This window comes from Indicator indicator, chromosome 3 (assembly GCF_027791375.1).
Source record: "Indicator indicator isolate 239-I01 chromosome 3, UM_Iind_1.1, whole genome shotgun sequence".
In the NCBI taxonomy this organism is placed as follows: domain Eukaryota; kingdom Metazoa; phylum Chordata; class Aves; order Piciformes; family Indicatoridae; genus Indicator; species Indicator indicator.
The window spans coordinates 23,303,965-23,322,628 of NC_072012.1; the positions used below are offsets into that span (position 1 = coordinate 23,303,965).

Consider the following 18,664-nt stretch of genomic DNA (forward strand, 5'->3'; position numbering starts at 1 on the left):
TAAAAAGAAAACCACAAGCAGAGAGAAATGGATTAAAAACCAACAAAACCCTACATGCATATGGTCTTATCTGAGACTTGCCTTGTTAACATTCCACTTTTTTGAGCCATAGGGTGAAGCACTTGCTGGTGCTACCCGAGTGCAACTGCTGCCTCTGACACTCTAAGTTGAATCCTTCCCCCTCTTCAACACAACCCAAGGCTGAATTCAGGTATTGTTCCTCCCATCACAAAGCAACTGAAAGAAAGCCACTGCCAGGTTCCCAGAACGCTGGGGAAAGGCTTAACTGCATTTAACCCTTAAGGTTCCCTGAAACCAGCCACATTAAGTCCTCTGGTGCTAGGGACACACACAGCACCGTTAATTCCCACATTCTTTGTCACTGTCCAATGCTGTATTTGAGAATGTCAGAGATGATACAGGCACAGAGCATGGAAATGGTGCTATGGAACAGGAGTTGGATTTTCTGCATTGTGATCAGGTATTGCAATTCTCCTGTAAAGATCTAATAGTAGGACTATAGCTGTAAAACAGTATTAACAACTGTGCACTTTCTGTGTCTCTTTACTCCAACAAATACATGTATTACAGCTTTCCAAATTGGTTCCCCAAGCTACCTTCAAGAATCCAGTGGACCGGCAGGAAGGCAGCTGTGCCCCAAAAACCCACTTTTTACCATTGCAAATTAAATGACTGTTAACAATAAATAAACACTGTTCCTTGTGCTGTGGGCAACCTGAAGATGTGTGTACTGTGTCAGTGACTTCACCTGCAGAGCACCCCTACATTAAGGATGTGCTCTGCATGTGTGACTGTGAGCACGCGTCTGGAGCGCAAGCCTAGTTCAATTCTCCCCAGAAGAGCGTTCGTTTGTTCTAATGCTGCTATAAAACGAAGAAATATTATACCACGAAAACTCCAGAAGATGAAGAATGCATGGGCAAGCTTGTATGTCCCTTGTTTCCAGTTCCTGCCTCTTCCTGTTTAAAATATAACATCAAAAGGAGCAGCTTTTTTCTTACTACCCAGGAAATGCAGTTGAAAGTATTATGAAGATGACAGTGACTGACAGTTACATGATGACACATTTGACACACATCACATCTGCCAATACTTCCTTTTTTCTCATTCATGCAGATTTACTTTTTTCCCCAGAAAAAATATGGTATTTATTAGCACAACATTTCCTAATTCAACATGCAGGAAAAGTTGTTTACCTAGCATTTTAACATTTGTTTGTAAAATAAGAGTTAATTATTTTAACCAAATTAAGCCCCTGTGGCTCCAGTACTTTTATTCCCATGAACATGACCTTAGGCAAGCCTATCACCTGATGCAATAGATACTTTATATGGATAGCACTTTTATCGGTAATACAGACAAGATTATTGTTCTACTCATGAGGCAGAGGGAGTTAATCATGAAATATTCAGTTTTCATTAAGATTACTGTATCAAAGGCAGGGCTTAATGCCGAACTGAAGGATCAAGGTTAATGCCTATTCTAAAGTAAATTTACATAACTTATATTTCACTAGTGTACCATGAGTCTTATTTTGTCAATTTATATCATGTGAGATCACAGAAATTGGAGATGGAAAATAGGTATTAAGTCATCTTCAATCTCCTCCCTCCAATGCAGAATTGTTTCCTTCAGTTTATGTCTGAATGTTTTGTCCACTGTCATTTTCAACAGTTCAAGCAGTGGCGCATTCCACTAAAATTTCAGGGGAGACTGTTACACACTTTAAGATCTCAAGTAGAAAGAGGGTTTTCTTACAATATTCAAAGCTAAGATTCCCCTCATTTCATTAGTCCTACTTAGACCTTCTTGTGACTCCTCTAAGCGAATCCTTTCTTGGCACTTGAAGCGTATAAATACTTTCAGACATTTTCATCATCCCCTGGTAGCTATTTAGCCAAATTAGTGTAGGGATCATCTCTCTTCTTCTGAACATCACCAAGCACACAGATATCTGTAAGTAATAATTACATCTGTTCATTTTCTTTAATCTTTCTTCACAAGTCATTCCCTTCTAGCCTTTAATTTTTACCACTCTTCATGCCTACATCTTCTTCTAAGTGCTATTACTTTCCAATTATTTTCCTTTCTCTGAAGAGCTTTATTTAAGGTCATTTCTACTTATGCATGTTAGCTTGAATTTACTGGTTTATCCTGACTTTCCACTGATGTGTGGGGTTTTTGTAGGCTTTTTTTATCTTTGGGTTTTTTGTTTGTTTGTTTTGTTTTTCTGTTGTTTTTTTTTTTTTAATAAAAGATCAGACTCAAACTGCTCCTCAGTTCACGTCAAATAAACACAGAAAAAAAAAAGAATATTACCTGCACTAGAGATCAGCATTTTAGCATATCAGAACTACGATAAGCATAAGTGCCTAAAAAAATACAAATAGTTTACATTACCCATTTTTGTTTGGCTCTGACGTAACAGATTTTAGACACTAGCAACTTTGGCAATCAGTTGGAAATATTTTCAGTTTTCAGAGTACAGGTAATGAATTTTTTCTTCATCATTTTTAGTATCCACACACATCAACACTTCCATGAACAAAAAAATTAAATCAAGACTTCAAGCGTTATTTTTTTATCTCAGATTATACTGATTACTCCTATTATGTCTTCTACATTTCTTCCTGACCACTCCCAACACACTGAGACATCCCCAGAGCCTGGCACAATGTGAAGTTACAAAAGCCTCACCTAAGCCAGTCCGAGAAGGCTTTGCTCACATTGGACAGCAGTCTGGCTCACTGAAGTGAATTCCAAACATTTGAGCTATTTTTGTCATGGAAGAGAAGACTAATATATTGGTTTGAGTGTTCATCTAATTGAAGTGATAAAAAAATACTACTTTTCTGCTAAGGAGATACTGCCATGCTAACTCTTCACCTGTACCTCTTTATTTCTCCCAGTCATTAAGAAGTAGTCTAGTTCAGGCTTCGGCTGCACAGAAAACATACTAAATTAAGTGCTTAAATAGCACTCCACAGGACAGTCCCACGAAGTGTCTACCACAAGGTTAAAACCAGTGAGATCTCAATGGTTTTTGCTTTGTCTAGAAGGGATGGGAAAAAAAGCAGGCCAGCATATGCTGACTGGCAAACCAGCCAACCATGGAAGATGTCCAGTTCCTCATCAGGCCTTCCCAGTTAGCCATTCCTTCCCCTTCACCACTGCAACTTGTAGCCCATTGTTCTTTATGACACAAAGTGCTTACTTAAACAAAAAGCTTAGCCATGTCAAAGCTCATTTTTAAGAGCTAAATATCCAGTATCTGTCACCATTAATTGTCAGTCAGATAAAAACAAAGATAGATTTTTCAGGATACAATTAAAAAGCAATACAGAGAGATGATGCCACTGATACTTGTGCTATACCTGTTCAGTGAATCAGAACAGATCTTAAGTCTTTCAGCCTTCTAAGACTGTCATTCTAGCAACTTTCACAGGCACTACAGTCACACAAATTATTAAAAAGCTTTTCTCTACATCAGTGTTATACATCCATTAGAGGCCACTCCAGGCTAGAAAATATCTGTTGCAAAAAGTCTTTCTAGGCCATATGCTAGTAATAAATAAAAAAGGCTGGAAAAGATCATTTTGTAACAACAATCTTCAGTTTTCTTCTCATGTCTGCGTGGTAATCTCTTAAGTCAATCTGTTTACTCTCTGTATCCACTAGAGCAAGTTTTTATGTATGTGATTGATCAGTTCATCTTCTGACATTTTCTTCCACGTTTCTTGATCTAGCACATGGAATGCCCTACGTTCATTTTACGTAGATCACAAATGGTCTACACCATATTCAGCAGTCTTTAATTATTGAACTGCATCAGCTTAGGTCTTCATGTTCTCTATCTATGCCTTTCAATAAATACTTCAGCTACCATGCCCCCCCCTATTCTTTTAAACTCACTACTAACCTGTCTGAATTCAGATCCATTCAGAAGACATAGATGTTCTGGCCATATATTCTACTCCTGGTACTAGAATGTTTAAGTATGCTCATAAAGAGATGATCAATTTCCCACTCTTCATTTGTATTATATTTCAAGAAACATTTATGGAAGGTGAGCACGCAGAAAAACATGCAAAAATACGTGCACTGAAAGATACCTTTCAATGTTCTATGTGAACTGCTATGGAGACCTAGAATTATGTCCTGCTAGAGATGGCAAGATATGAATTTATTAACTTATTCAGAACATCAGTTAGAAAACACAACAGTAATCTGAGGATTAAAATATAGTGCTCTTTTTAAAGGACCTGTCTCTCACGGATAACAGCACAGTCACGGATGTTTATCTGAGTGAAGTTAAAGTTGCCCCATCACATGTTAATGAAACAACTGCTCACCTGAACTAGATCTGTCCTTAAACATTTCAATTCTACTCTCAGGTAAGTGGTGCCCAAAAATTCACTAGGTAGTATTTTATATTTTATCCCTAAAATACTTCCTGAAATTTAAATAACTGGGTGGCCTTCATTTGTAATTCTTCTAGGAATTCCACTTGCAGAGGTTATAATTTGCTTCTTCACACTTCAAAACAGAGGTAGAAGATCCTACTTTTCCTGACATGTTTGGCTTTCTCACATGGAAAAAGATTACTCTTGGAGCATTTTCCACAAGGAGCTGAGCTGTTCCGCATTGCTGTTACTGAAACACGGTTCAAAGACACAAGGATGTAACACAACAGACCATCATCATCACAGAATTCTACAAAATAAGTTTCCAACAGGAAAACCTTGTCATTGAAAAGACAGGAGCTTCAGCATTTGTGTTCAAGAATAAGCCAAAAGCAGTCCAGCAAAAAGGGATGGGAAGCCCAGCATGAGCTTGCCAATCATGCAATGCAACCCTGGGCATCCCTTCCCACGCATACAATGTGGTACAGCTGGCCAATTTAATCTGCAGGAGGAAGGATTGGGAAGCTGGACAAATCAATTGTTTCCCCTATGCTGCAAACGTTTTGACAAAAAATATGACACCCAAGAAGAGATACTTGATGGTGGGTTGTTCTGTTTGTTTTACAAGCCACAATTGCAGAGAAAACACCTTTTGGTACATATGATGAATTATTAACTGAGAAAACACTTTTTAATCCTTCAGGAAAGAATAGGTTTAGATAGCTACAACATTTAGTATTTGCATCCGGGGTTGTCTTGACCTAATTTCTAGATGATGGAGCAAAATCGGGATATGGTTCATTGTAACTTAATACGGATTTAAAAACTTTTCATAAACAGAGCGGTTTTAGACACTCATGTCTGCAGCAGGGTGCATGGGATGATGTTCTGTGCATGCCCATTTCTTTCTACTAACTAGAAGAGCACACCAGCCCGGATATACTTTTACCGTGCAGATAAAATATAGCTAGAACTAACCTCATCCAAAATAATTGCATTACTACTTCTGTCATCCACCCTCCTTCACCTTATGTGAAAAACTGGATTGTAAGGTGGTGAGAACAGAGGAGACCTTTTGTAGCACGTAACATACCTTCACATATTCAGCACCATTTGAGCCTTTAAAATAATAACAATAATAATGTTAATATTATTATTATTATTTCATGACAGACTCATCTACTAACCAGTGAGATCACACAGGAATTTTTAATTAAAACATACTTTTCTGAAATCAAGCTTTTCCAAGTCTGAGCTACTGCAGGATTTGTTTCAGCCTACATTTTAAATAAGCAATATTTACAATGTTTGCTATGAATATAAACTTTTTGTGAGATTTGTTCATACCCTGCTACCAGTTTTTATACACTGCTCTCCCCAGTATTTTCCTGTTTTCATTTCCATAGAGAAGAGAGATTATGTCAATCCTGAACTGCTCATCTATCCAGAAGCATTCTTTTGTCAACAAGGTTCATATTTTGAAATCCTCTCTTTCAAATTAACTATAATGCAGCTGCTTCTTTTGTCCAAGATACTGTGGCAATCCCAACCATCCCCAGTCAAATGAATGTGGAAAGCAATGAAGGATCTTTAGGGGAGGAGGGATGTCAAGGAGAAAGTCAGAAGCTGGAACAGACTGCAGCTGTCAGGGCAGAAACAATAAAAGTATCCACTGAAGAGATCCAACATAATGTACCATTTTGCTACCTCATGCTCTGACACTGCACAGGGACACAGCTTCAGTACATCCCAACCTTGCCAAGAACTGGAAGGAATCTCTGGTACAGAAACAATGCTACAGATTTATTTTACATGTAATGCACCAAAATCGTCTGTTTTGAAGTGACAGGTCTGGTATTAAGTACCTAAAGAGAACATTACCTAGATAATGAGACATAAGAGCATGTTAGGCAGGGAGAAGAGGCACAGGCCTGTATCAGAAGTAGTCCACAGAGTATGTCAGTAAAAATAACATAAAATTATAGCTCAGTCTTTGACCAGTGACTCTGAGACATTTTTAATGCTATAACTGAGGCCACAGTTATCTTAATTACTGTATGTTCAGGAAAGAAAATGATATACTTCAATAAGTGAAAGCTTGCAAAATTAAGATCTTGACAGGACATCTCTGCCCTTACGATTCTGCTGAAATAAATACTAAGGAACAAGTAAAGCTATTTAGGCTAAAAGACAACAGCAACAAAAGTAAAGTTGGCCTTGAATAGTCTTAAATTTGGATTCAGACCACCAGGAAAGAAAGAGAGACACTCAGTGTAACTGTTTGACCGCAAGCGCTAGTTCTACTTGGGAAATTGTACTTCACTACACCAGATTCTATACAAAGGCTCAATAAAGAGATGGTTTGTTCCTCCAAACAGGTTGTAATCCAGATTGTCAGAGAAACCAGACAAGATATTTTTTAAAAAGACAGATAAAATTTAATAAAAGTGTTAATGATGTCAGCTGCGCACTCAACAAGTTCTTCCTAGTCATATCCCCTTAAACCAAGACATCCACAAGAAAACTACTGATCTCTACCCTGATTTACCTGATTTATGTATTACACATCCTAACTTATTTCTATGAAAAGCTGGTGACCTGGAACAGACAATGTGCATACACTAAATGGTTAAAGCAATGCGATTAAAAAAAACTTTGTCATATCCAGGCTGGTTTTAGATATATCTGTATCAAGAGAGGTTGTGCAGTACTTGCTTAATTAATCTTTGCTGTCTTAATAGATGAACCAGATGTACTATTATGTTCTTTGTTCTTCCCTAAAGAGGGGATGAGCTGATTATGTATCTCCAAACAATAGGAGCTCATGTACCATAGTGAAGAATATTTTATTTCCATCTGGGATGTAATCACTAACAAGCTTCAGCTGCAACTGCTTGATGTAAACACAGGGTGAATTTGTTCCTGGAGCATTAGAAGATGTTCCTTCCATTAAATACATTAAACCAATTTCTAGATAAGTATGTAAAGAAAGGGATGGAAAGGACAGAGTTTAAAAGGAGGGAAACTCTTGTTTCATCTTTCATGAATTCATATTTACTTCTCTTACACACTCACATTTTCATAAGTAAGTTAATATTTGAGGCTTCAAATACTGTTTACAAGCAATGTGCTGACAGAACAGAAGTTCAAGAAACTGCTGGTTGATAAAACACTGTCCCTATGTTATATGGCATGCAAGGAAAGACATGTGAAGGGTATCAAGAATTATATAGCATTAAGTTCACAAGGCCATTGGAACTGTTAAAGTGAACAGATTCATGGAGTACATAGCACTTTTCATCACCACTATAGAAAACTTGCATACCTACCTCAAAATCACATTTTTGAATTATATTTGAAAATAAAGTTATTGTAAATCAATTTAAGAAAGCTGTAACATGTAGCTACTTACTGGTTTATGTAAGTGTGCAAATTCTTAGGGAGATGCCACTGAAATAAAAACCTAAGATTACACAGCAAGAAAGCTTTTAAGTGAGTCAATTTTTCTCAATAAAAGACAGAACAAATTTAGTCCTTCCCTTGATCTTCCTGATAATCTCATCCAAAATTCTCACTCATTCCCTCTCAATAAGCCTTTCCCTTGTCATACCCAAGATTTCTTCCATAGAACTGGTTTTCATTAATTCACATCAATTTTTCTTCTTAAATACATCAAGTATTTTTGAGTCATAGATTAAGTGCCAAGCCAGGCACTATTACTGGAAGATTTTTGCAGCAATTAATGTTTTCTACCTTAAATTACTGAAAATGAAGAATTTATGTGGAATTTGAGTAAGGAAGCCTCTGAAGAGATTGTAAAGCTGTATTAGCAGTATACCTCAAAAAACTGAAACAAGATCAAATTAGGTCAAACAACATAATGCAGCTCAAATATAGTTAGTTTTTCTAAAATATCTTTACTAGTTTCTTCATAAGACTACTGACTACTGTTATTCGCAGCCAGGCTGAGATAAAAAAAAAAAACAAACAGATATATATATATATATATATATATATATATATATGTAGTTAGCTATTTGGTTAAAAGCAATGTGTTCTTTCCTTTGGCTTAACAGCAGGTTCTCTCAAGCTGCCACAGTCAGTGCTGAAGTGCTAACCTATGTCACCATGCTGTACATCACACTAAGCTCCCATTTCTGCTCATGCATTTCTGCCAGATTAGTCCAGTGACCGACAACAGTAAAGGAGAAAATAAATAGTTACCTCCTCTTATCACCATCTCCCCAAACCTACTGAAATCAACAGAGCAGTGATCAGTAGATTACTATACTTTCTAATCAATAGACAGAGACAGCAAAATCAAATGTCTGATACATATACACCTATAAAAGTATACAGGCATTAGGATCAAACACAACACTAATCAAATAAGCCCATGGGGAAAAAAAACCAGCTACAAATTTGCTAACCACTAAGAAAGCTGTGCTAACAACTGAAAAAAGAAGTCTTTTAGGAATGGGCAAAGTGACAGGATTAAAAGATTACATTACAAACTCATGAGGACAATAAACCTGCAGATGACAGACCAGTTCTGTATGACTGCTATATACAACACCCCATGAGACAAACATTCTATGCCGAAGATGTGTCCATGTATCCTCAACTCTCACTGTAATAGAAGATCAAGTTTATCTGGACCAGTAACAAGGAGAGAACCTCAGATCCTACAGTTTATCCTCCATCATTTCTGTCATTGGGAGGCTAAGAAACAAAGATCTGATGGACCAGACTAAGGGGTATACCACAAATCTTATAGTTCTCATGAAGAAAAAAAGAAAAAAAAAAAAGAAAAAAGGAGTTTAAGAACTCTTCTGTCAAGTTCCGTTTTTTCATAAATGTAAATACTCCCCCCTACAAGAAATTATAGCAAGACCATTTTGAGGATGACAACTCTCTTAGAAAAGAGAGAAAACAATCCTCTTATGATTTTTACACTCCCAGAAAGGATACTTTTTCTTTTCACTTCTCCTTTAAGTAAAGGAAATTACATTACTCTGGCTCCCTCCAGCTGGAAGCCTGCTAAGTACATCAGTGGTACTGTGTGTTTCTTACAGACCCTTATCATATTGGCACTTAACACACTAAGTATCTGCAGACTTATTCTAACTTCACCTAAAAAGCTAACCATTTGCAATGCTGTTTATTATTTTGCCAGACTGGAAAATATTAGGTTTGTTAACCTTCGTTCCAAATTCTTACACATGTATAATTACATTAGTTTTAGGAATTTGTGCTACTCTTCGATGCATTTCTTAGATCCAATATCGAACAGTAACATGTGTAAGGTATACTATGCTAATCTTATACCCACAGGGATAAACAGTTTTTGTAGGAGTCTCCATTTCCAAATGCACTATAATCAGAACTGAATTCTGACTATAAAGCTACCCAAAACCATTCACTGAACATGAGTAACAGTAAAGCCAAACCTGATTCTGAAGTTTTCTGATCTAACAGCCTAACTTTATTGCATTTTCACTCTACTGCATACAGAGCTGAAGTTACTGATCAGTTACATATTCAAAATACACTAGTAGCTGAAAATTACTAAGACTTTTATCGCACCTCTCTGCATAGATGTCTTCCCAAACATTCAAGGATGTATTAACAGGGAAAAAATTCTAATGGTATAATTACATTTACCCAATACAGATAACATCATTGCTTAGAACTACCAGCATATCTAATCAATCTTCTTCATGAAAAGCTTATTTCACAAGAAGACAGAAGCAAGATAAAACACCTAGAAAATGAAAGGTTAGGAGAACTGATTTGAGGAAGCAGTTGAAAAGCACTTTTGGTAGAGGAAAAAGTATTAATTTTGGCTTGTAATAGCTATAACAAAATTCTATTTGCTTACTAGTTGTGATACAAAATTAACAGCCCTTGTTCCATTCAATGTAAAATGTGCTCATTTAATGTAAATAAATGCTGGTATCCTTGCACAACATTTTGATCTTAAACTCATTCATGTGTTCTACACTAAAGCACATTTTAATAGAAATAACAGTGTGATATTTCTGTCTAAATGTAGAAAACCTAAAATGAAATACTGCTCTTTGATAAACCAGAACTGAGTAGACTCTCGGAGTCTTTGCAAAATGCACTTGCAACAGGCATGATAAAGCTCCCTTCTGTAGTAATTACACTTAGATGCAATGCATATTCTGCAAAGTGGGTGCATGTGGACACACAAATCATATTCATGGTTGTTTTCTGAGCTTGAAAAAGCATCAACTGCTGTATCTAGAAACTATGAATTATGAGAGGGTTGTAGGATGCAGACTGCACATGCCCTGGTTGCAATTCTTTAGCATTGTGTGAAAGTACATCTGCATTTTTTCCACCATGAAAACCAGTGCTTTATCTTTTAAAATACTTCAGCCACATGCTTGATCAAGCCATATATCCAACTATGGATCAACTGTGTGAGTTCTGTCCCACTCACAGACCACATCTGCCCAGTGCTGATGTCATAAGAATCTTCAATCCCTTCAGCTATTACATAAAGTGCATCTGAAGAAAAACACGTCAAGATGTTGTCCTCTGAAATTGCTGCAGAAATCAACAATGCTTTAACCTTCCTTACCTCTCAGTTTAAAAACCACTCACATAAATTCAAACAAATTCAGTGACATGTTACAGTCCACTGGGTTAAAACACAGTCATAGATGTTAGAAAAAGCACTATCTGGAAGAAAAGGAACACTGCAAACTTCCAGTGAATACAGGCCTGTATTCGCAGAGGTACTGACATCAAAAGTCTTCACATATAGTTTTTTTAATCTAACTTCATCTCAAACAATCGTCACCAAATGTAAGAAAATCTTATTTAAAACCCACAAAAAAAAAAATCAAGAGAAACGTCAACTTCTAAGGGAGTGACAAACAATTTTCATTTCCAGAAGTGGAAATCTGCCTGTTTGGGTGCTACTCCTGTGAACTAGTTAGTAAGCAAAACAAAATTAACAAGCCCAATTCTTTCTCATGTAACTTAAGTACAGCAAGAAGTTACAGCAGGAAAAATCAAGTCTTGTATCAATTGCAAAGATCACGCTTCTGAAAAGAACGTATTCACTTTTTATTTGAAAAAAGGATACCATTTTAAGGAGTAATTAACATTAAAAGACAAAAGTTAGATGATTCAAATTTTAAGTTGAAATACTGTTTAGCAAAAATGAAACATTTTCAATAATCCTAGCATTAAACAGAAAATTGAAATTTTGCTGCTTATTAGCATAGAAGTTTCACTTTTGAAAAGCTAATAACCAGAATTTTCATGTGAATAGATGTTATGCACATAAACAAGGAGCAGTAAGAAATATCATGAAATCAGCAACATGATAGATCTTAACAGCAGCTGCTAGTCCTTGAATCTTCACTGAGACTGTTGAACAACTTTAAAGCCAAGGCATGCTATTTTCTGACAGTAGACGGGGAGAATTAGTATTTGGTTCATGTACAGCCTTTCAGTTTACAAACTAAAAAGTACATGAAATTAATGTTCATTAAAAAGGATATAAAATAGATTTTCAATCAGATAAGAAGCCAAATATTTGATTTAAAACATTTTAAACTTCTGCACAATTGAAGAATGTTTTCTATGCTGTACACACAAACAAGATAATAAATGCTTATGTTATCTAACAGTAAAATGTATTGATACTGCTAAGGATAACTCAGCTCCTAAATATTTACTATTTTGAAAAGTGTATCTACAGAATAAGTAATGGCAAGAATCAGTGAAATATAAATTGTTTAAAACCATTCAAGAAAAAAAATAATTAAATATGTCTCAACACGACTGCCTCCAAAATATATTTTAAATTTTGTTGTATTTTGTTACTTTACATTTGACACTTCAATATTCCTAATTAAATACATAAAATTTTATTTTGGTCTCAAGAGATTTAGTTTCAACTTCTTTCCCCTAACCTGGTTAAGGTTTCATACAACTTTTTTGTATCTTGACAGCTTAATCTGCATATAGTCAGAAAATGAGGACTTGCAGCTCATCTTTGATAGCCCTGCCATCTACTGTACACTCTAAAGCAGTGTGAAGTATTTACTTGAATTTCCGCAGTTTAGTCTAAGGGGAAATTGCATTCCAGGGACTACTGGACTGTGTACTGGAATTTGTTCTCATGCCTGGAATGCATGTTAGATTTACAGTCATACTCCTTTTGAAAGCACTGTAAAATTCTGTTATATAATGTTTATATCTTAAGCATACCAAGATGTTTTTGACAGCCAAAAATAAGAGAAAATACAGCTAATATCCTACACACAAATTTTACTATGTTGTGCTCCCAGTCTAACCATCATTCCCTTTCATACTACAAGAATAAATTACATTGAAATTTTCTCCTTGAGACTGGCAGAGTTCAAGTAAAACTCTCAATTTCATAGGTGCAAGTTGGCCAGTCAGTTGTTTTGCCTCTTGCCCATTCTTTCATCTCATACCTTAAAGGATGTACTCCTTGCACATTAAAAACAAAATTTTATTGAAAGACCACAATGCTTGAAGAAAGCAAGGCAGAGGGAGAGAGAATGACAGCAAGAAAAAAAGGCTTAAAACAAATATGTATTTGGTGGATCATCAATAGAGTATGAGTGAAACAAATCCAAAAATTATTTCAATTATATCTGATTTTCCTCCGAATTTCTAGAACAAGCTCATAACACTATTTTTCACTGAGCTAAAGCTAGATCAATCATTGTCGATAAACCCACATCATTAAACAGGAATGGCCATCTTTTGCCTCAGTACTGCGAGCTTCAGCATGAATTAAAAAAATGCACTATGTCATAGGCTGAGTTGAAAATCTGCTGTCAGTCAAAATCATCCTGCCTCATGCCAGCTTCACAATGAAAGTGCTGGCTGAAGCAAAGCAAATGCTTGTATTAACATATTTGAGGCTGTTTAATAATTTATCCCACCACAGATCGTATCATAACCTTTAACCAAAAAGGCTTGAAAGAAAACATCTGACAGTATTAACTGCCTGCTGCAATATCCCTGTGCCACCCATTAAATAAAATCCTACAATTCTCTAGCTCCTCTATTCCCCGATTTTAAAGTAGGTATACTTATGGTTGGTTATTCTGCAAAGCTGGAAGATTGCTTTTGCCAAAAGTTTGCATGAACACTGAGCAGGGACGATTAGAGCAGCAAGCAAAATTGTTTGGGCATCTTAAGCATATGTTTCCTGGAATCTGACATGAACACAGACGTCAGATTTAAATAATCCTTGGTGAAATCTGAGACCTGACAGGGAAATGTAGAAATTATTTCTGAAATTAAAATTTAAGCACAAATGGAGAGCAGGAAAGAAATTGAGTTGTTCTAAGGTAGACATGAAAGGTCTACAGATCAAGCAGACATCAAAAAACTCCTGGAACTTCTACAAAATAGAGTATTTACACTTGACAAAGGCAGAGCTGTAGAGGAAAGTCTGGACTCGACTCTACAGTTACTGTGCCATCTGGTGAAGCAGGAGACCAACAGCTCTGCAGGACTGCTGAAGCTGGTATAAATAAAAAACACTACCCCTAAGATGTGTGAATGACAGCACATGACAGCAAACACCTTTCACCTGCAAAAACCTTATTCTTCCCTCTGCTCCTTTTTCACCACTAGGCTTTTCTAACATTACAAGGTGACCAATTCTAGCCAAAGAACAGCTAACATTTATACAGTTAACTTACAAGTTAAGCTGACAAACTTCAGTGAGAAGCCAGAAACTAACCAACACAGATCACGGTTTAGGATAAGGAAAAGGTTAGCTTTCATAAGATTTCAGACCATCACACAGATAAAATCTTAAATTCGTAGCTAGTAATACAGATAAATATTGCTCCAAGCCTTCAACTTAAACTACTGTTATTTTTCCATTACATTTCATTAGAATGATGACTCAAAAAAACCCAATGTATTATCTTTTTTTAAATTAAAAACAATAAAAAGATAACAAAGAAAGTAAGTACACACTCACCTGGGAAAATATATTTGCAGTTGGAGCAACTCTGTTGTCTACGATACTATATAATATTGCTAGCAACCTGTCCAGGGGAAATGGTTTTGGTCCAAGGAGGTGATTGCTGGTCTGCAACAAAACCAAGATTTTTCAATACAATAGATCTTTCCTGGAATACTGCAAGATGGCATTTTCACAGCAGTGAAAATACAAATTAATTCTCAGCACTCTTTTTCATGCAGCCTACTTACCAGTTATGGAAAACACTGAACACAACACATGCTGATTGATCAGGAAAAGGATATAGAAAGAGAGCTCTAGTCAACATTGCAGGAGTTCAAACTGCACAATAAATTAAGAACATTTTTGAGCTATAACAGAGGATCTGATGCCAAATTTCCTGTCACTAGATTTACAAGTTTATTTGTCCTATTAAATTACCTTGCCCAGATTAAAGATAACATTTCACAGCATTCTCAAGCTGCACATGGTTTTCCTCATAGGTTATCAACAGTATGACAAATTAGGCTTCTCAAATTTATTCTTACATTTACTCTGCTGTCGGCAGTCGATTTATAATCCATGAACACCTACAAGGAATTGCACATAACCTAACAATAATTTTTACAAATTTATAAAACAACTTCTAAGTACACATTTGCATATTGCTTGCTGAAGACAAGGCATTTGCATTTAGAAGAAGAAAAAGATTCTGCTAAGTAGTAATGTATCCACTTTCTTCCAACCATTTTAGCCAAAGCTGCCTTCTCTTCTTCTCAGAGGTGCAAACTTTTTTTACAAGTTCCTCACAATAAATGTCATACTAAATTACCCTAACAACAGCTTTAAGGTCTACAACATTAGTAGAACCTGGCAAGGGGCACCAACTGCAACACAGAAATCACATTTAACCACACAAAAAAAAAAAAACAAAAAAAACCTGTTTTAACCCTGAAGACAGCTGAACCCTACAAAGCTATAACTAAGGAAATACTTAAAACCCAACTGGGTATGGTCCTGAGCAACCTCCTCCAAGTGACCCTGCTTAGGCAGGGAGGTTGAACTAAACCAGAGGTCCTTTCACATCTCAGGTCTTCTGTGAATTTCACCTTCTAAAATCACTATTAAAAAAAAAAATCAACTATCTCTGCATAAATAAAATGCTGATTTTTTGTTTGTTGGTTTTTTTAATTAACATTTTATTAGTTTTCATTTTCTCTTTTGATCTATATCACAATTAGGATACCATCCCCAAAGAAAACATTTTTGATCAGGAAATTAGGAAAAAAAAAAAATCAACCTACTTTTAGACAGGAAACAACACATTTACTACCATATTTCTACTTCTTAAAATCCACTCAATCCTAGGATTCCAAGGGCACTGACAAGAGGCTTCAGAGCTTTCGGATGACTGGTTACGACAGTAAGGAGCACAAGTAGTGTTCTCCCCTATCCCCCCCAGTGGCAATGAGTGATAAGAGAATAAATAGGAAGAGCCAGCAGATCAACGTCTGGCTCCAAGCCTGGCGTCTCCAGCAGGACTCCGAATTCCTAACTCATGAGTTGATTTTAAATCATGATGAGATTTATGACCTGTTGGAGCGGGTCCAGAGGGCCACAAAGGTGATCAGAGGGCTGGAGCACCTCTCCTACAAGGACAGGTGAGACAGCTGGGTCTCTTCTCCACCTGGAGAAGAGACAGCTCTGCGGAGATGTTATCACAACCTTCCGGTACCAGGAAGGGGGCTACAGGAGAGCTGGAGAGGGACTTTTAATACAGGCTTGCAGTAATAGGATGAGAGGCAATAGTTTTAAAGTACACAAGGTAGACTTAGATTAGATATTAGGAAGAAGTTCTTTGCTCTGAGAATGGTGAAACACCGGAAAGGGTTGCCCAGAGAAGCTGTGGACACCTCATCTCCGACACAGGCTGGATGAGGCCTTGAGCAACCTGGTCTAGCAGGTGTCCCTGCCCTTGACAGAACATGGTGGGATGTCTCACACTATGTTTATAAATATACATAGCAGTATTTGCTTTTGCTACCATGTCAAGCCTCTGCCAGAAAAACCATTACAGCTCCACTGATATCAGTGATATTTGGCTATTTGTAACCATGAAAAGGGTAGTCTGATGGAATCTGTGAAAAGGGTAGTCTGATGGAATCCTACACAATAGACAGGACTGCAAAGTTTCCAAGCCTTGACACACAGAGGAGCTCATTGCATCACTGCCAGTTAAAGTGACAACTTTCGAAACTACTACCTACCTATTACTCTAACATCTTAGGAATTCTAGTATCTGGATCTTCCATGTATGGTGTCCTTTAACTAACTTTATTAAGAACATTTTGTCATACAGAAAAAATATGGCTTTAGTAGACAAATTTATGCTATGGTTAAATTTGTTTCATACGAAACATAATTGTTTCAGTAATTCTGTTGAATCTGTAGAAAACAGCGAGTTGAAACAAAATACAAACCAGCAGTGTAGCAGAAAGAAAAATACTTCTTGCCAGGTTTAGCTTGGCAAAATGAAATACATACCTTTTCATGTTTCTTCATAAAATTAGTCTTTCTAATTTTGCCATGATGCTGTATACAAAAGACAAGAGCAAACATTACATGTAAATTATTTTATGCTCCTTCCATAGTAAAGATGGAATCAAAACAGTCAACAAAGACTTGTGCACTCATACAACAGTGCACTAGTCTGGGTCTGCTTCCTCACTACACCTCCAATACTTATTTCTGATGTTATTAGCAATCCTCCTTGCTAGAAGCCCTAAAATTACACTTGCCTTACTTCTTGCTCCATTGGGTCCCAAGTGGTGGAAAGCCAGAAAACAACACACTAATAATTTTTGGAGACAGGCACAATTGTTTTGTTTTCTGATCTAACCAGGGCTGATAAGAAGAGGCAATAAGAATTTATTTTTAACTTTACTTCATGCCACAATCCTTCTCCTCCCCTCAATCATCTAATGAAGAAGACAGATGTTTAATTTATTTCTCTTTCAAGAGAAGCTTAAATGATGGCCACTTCATTTTAAAATGTATCCATGAACAAAAGCCATTTCAATTTTCACCTTTTATCTGTTCTGTGTTAGAATACAGGTGGTATGCAAGTTGGCAGAATGACAACCAGGAATTAAATCAACACTGTGCAAAGACAGTTCGAGGTGCAGGAGCTAAATGACAAACAGCAAAAGGTAAAGAGGAAAGGAACATAATTTCATTTAAAAGGTCTTATGGGTTAAGTTGAACATTTGCTGCTGTCATTCAAAATCATCCTGCCTCATGCCAGCTTCAAAATGAAAGTGCTGGATGGAGAAAAGTACTATGGGGCTTAAAGTTCAGATTTAAATATGAGTGGCTTCCTGTTCCAGGTGCTGCTTTTGGGTTCCAGGTTTTGCATGTTTGCTCTTTCCTGTGGGAATGGCAGTGAGATGGGTGGGAATTGGCTGGCTCTCTGGTTTTCTGCTTTGTCCTACTGCTTTCCTGCTTTATGCTGCACTTCTGTTTCTACAAATAGGCTAAGCTAAGGTGTATCATTAGCTAAGGTAATTGTGCATTATATTATCTGATTTGTTCAGTAAAACTTTTTATCTCGACCCAAAGTTTTTGCGTGCTCCTTCTCCCTCACTCTTGTGTTGTGGGGAAACAGACAAGTTAACCCATTCATAGTGCTTTAACCTGTTACAAAAGGGCACAGCTTTAAAGCAGTCTTAAGAAAGGATGGACTGTCCAAAGAAAACAAGCAAGTGTTCTTGGATATCAGCTGAAAATGTGAGAGCAAGACAAGGACAGAAACAGTCAAAAAAAATCTTACAAATGAGTGGAAAAAAAAAAAAAAAAAAGACAAGAAGCCACATGAAGACGGACGTGTAAATCATGTAAAATTAGATGAGAGGTACAGTATTCTTTAAACATAGTTAAATGCTATTTCTCAAAATACCACCTGATGATTTTTCCCACAGCCTTTAGAAGTACACCTTATGAGCATGTTCAACGAATCATGGGAAAGATATGCTGAATTAAATAGTCCTACTTTCATTATCATGCTTAAAAATCTTGTACTTAGTACCTGTGCATCTCAGTACTCAGCCATGTGAAGATCTCAGTTACTTGTGGCTTTTCTTGACTAAGTCCCGAAGAGCTTAAATTAGACAGCGCTTTAAGTTTCTTTTAAATAATTTGCCAGACTAACAAAAAAAATTAACTCATTAAATTAAGACATATCACA

General features: G+C 36.6%; 1 protein-coding gene across 1 annotated transcript in view; it reads right to left on the reverse strand.

Annotated features, from left to right (window-relative positions):
* Nucleotides 1–18,664, reverse strand: part of ORC5 (origin recognition complex subunit 5) — a 54,162-nt gene that overhangs the window by 19,676 nt on the left and 15,822 nt on the right. The window contains exons 11-12 of the mRNA XM_054399704.1: nt 16,966–17,013; nt 14,440–14,550 (exon numbers count right to left, since the gene is read on the reverse strand). Of these exons, the coding sequence (XP_054255679.1) occupies nt 14,440–14,550; nt 16,966–17,013 (159 nt within the window). The remainder of the gene's footprint in view (nt 1–14,439; nt 14,551–16,965; nt 17,014–18,664) is intronic.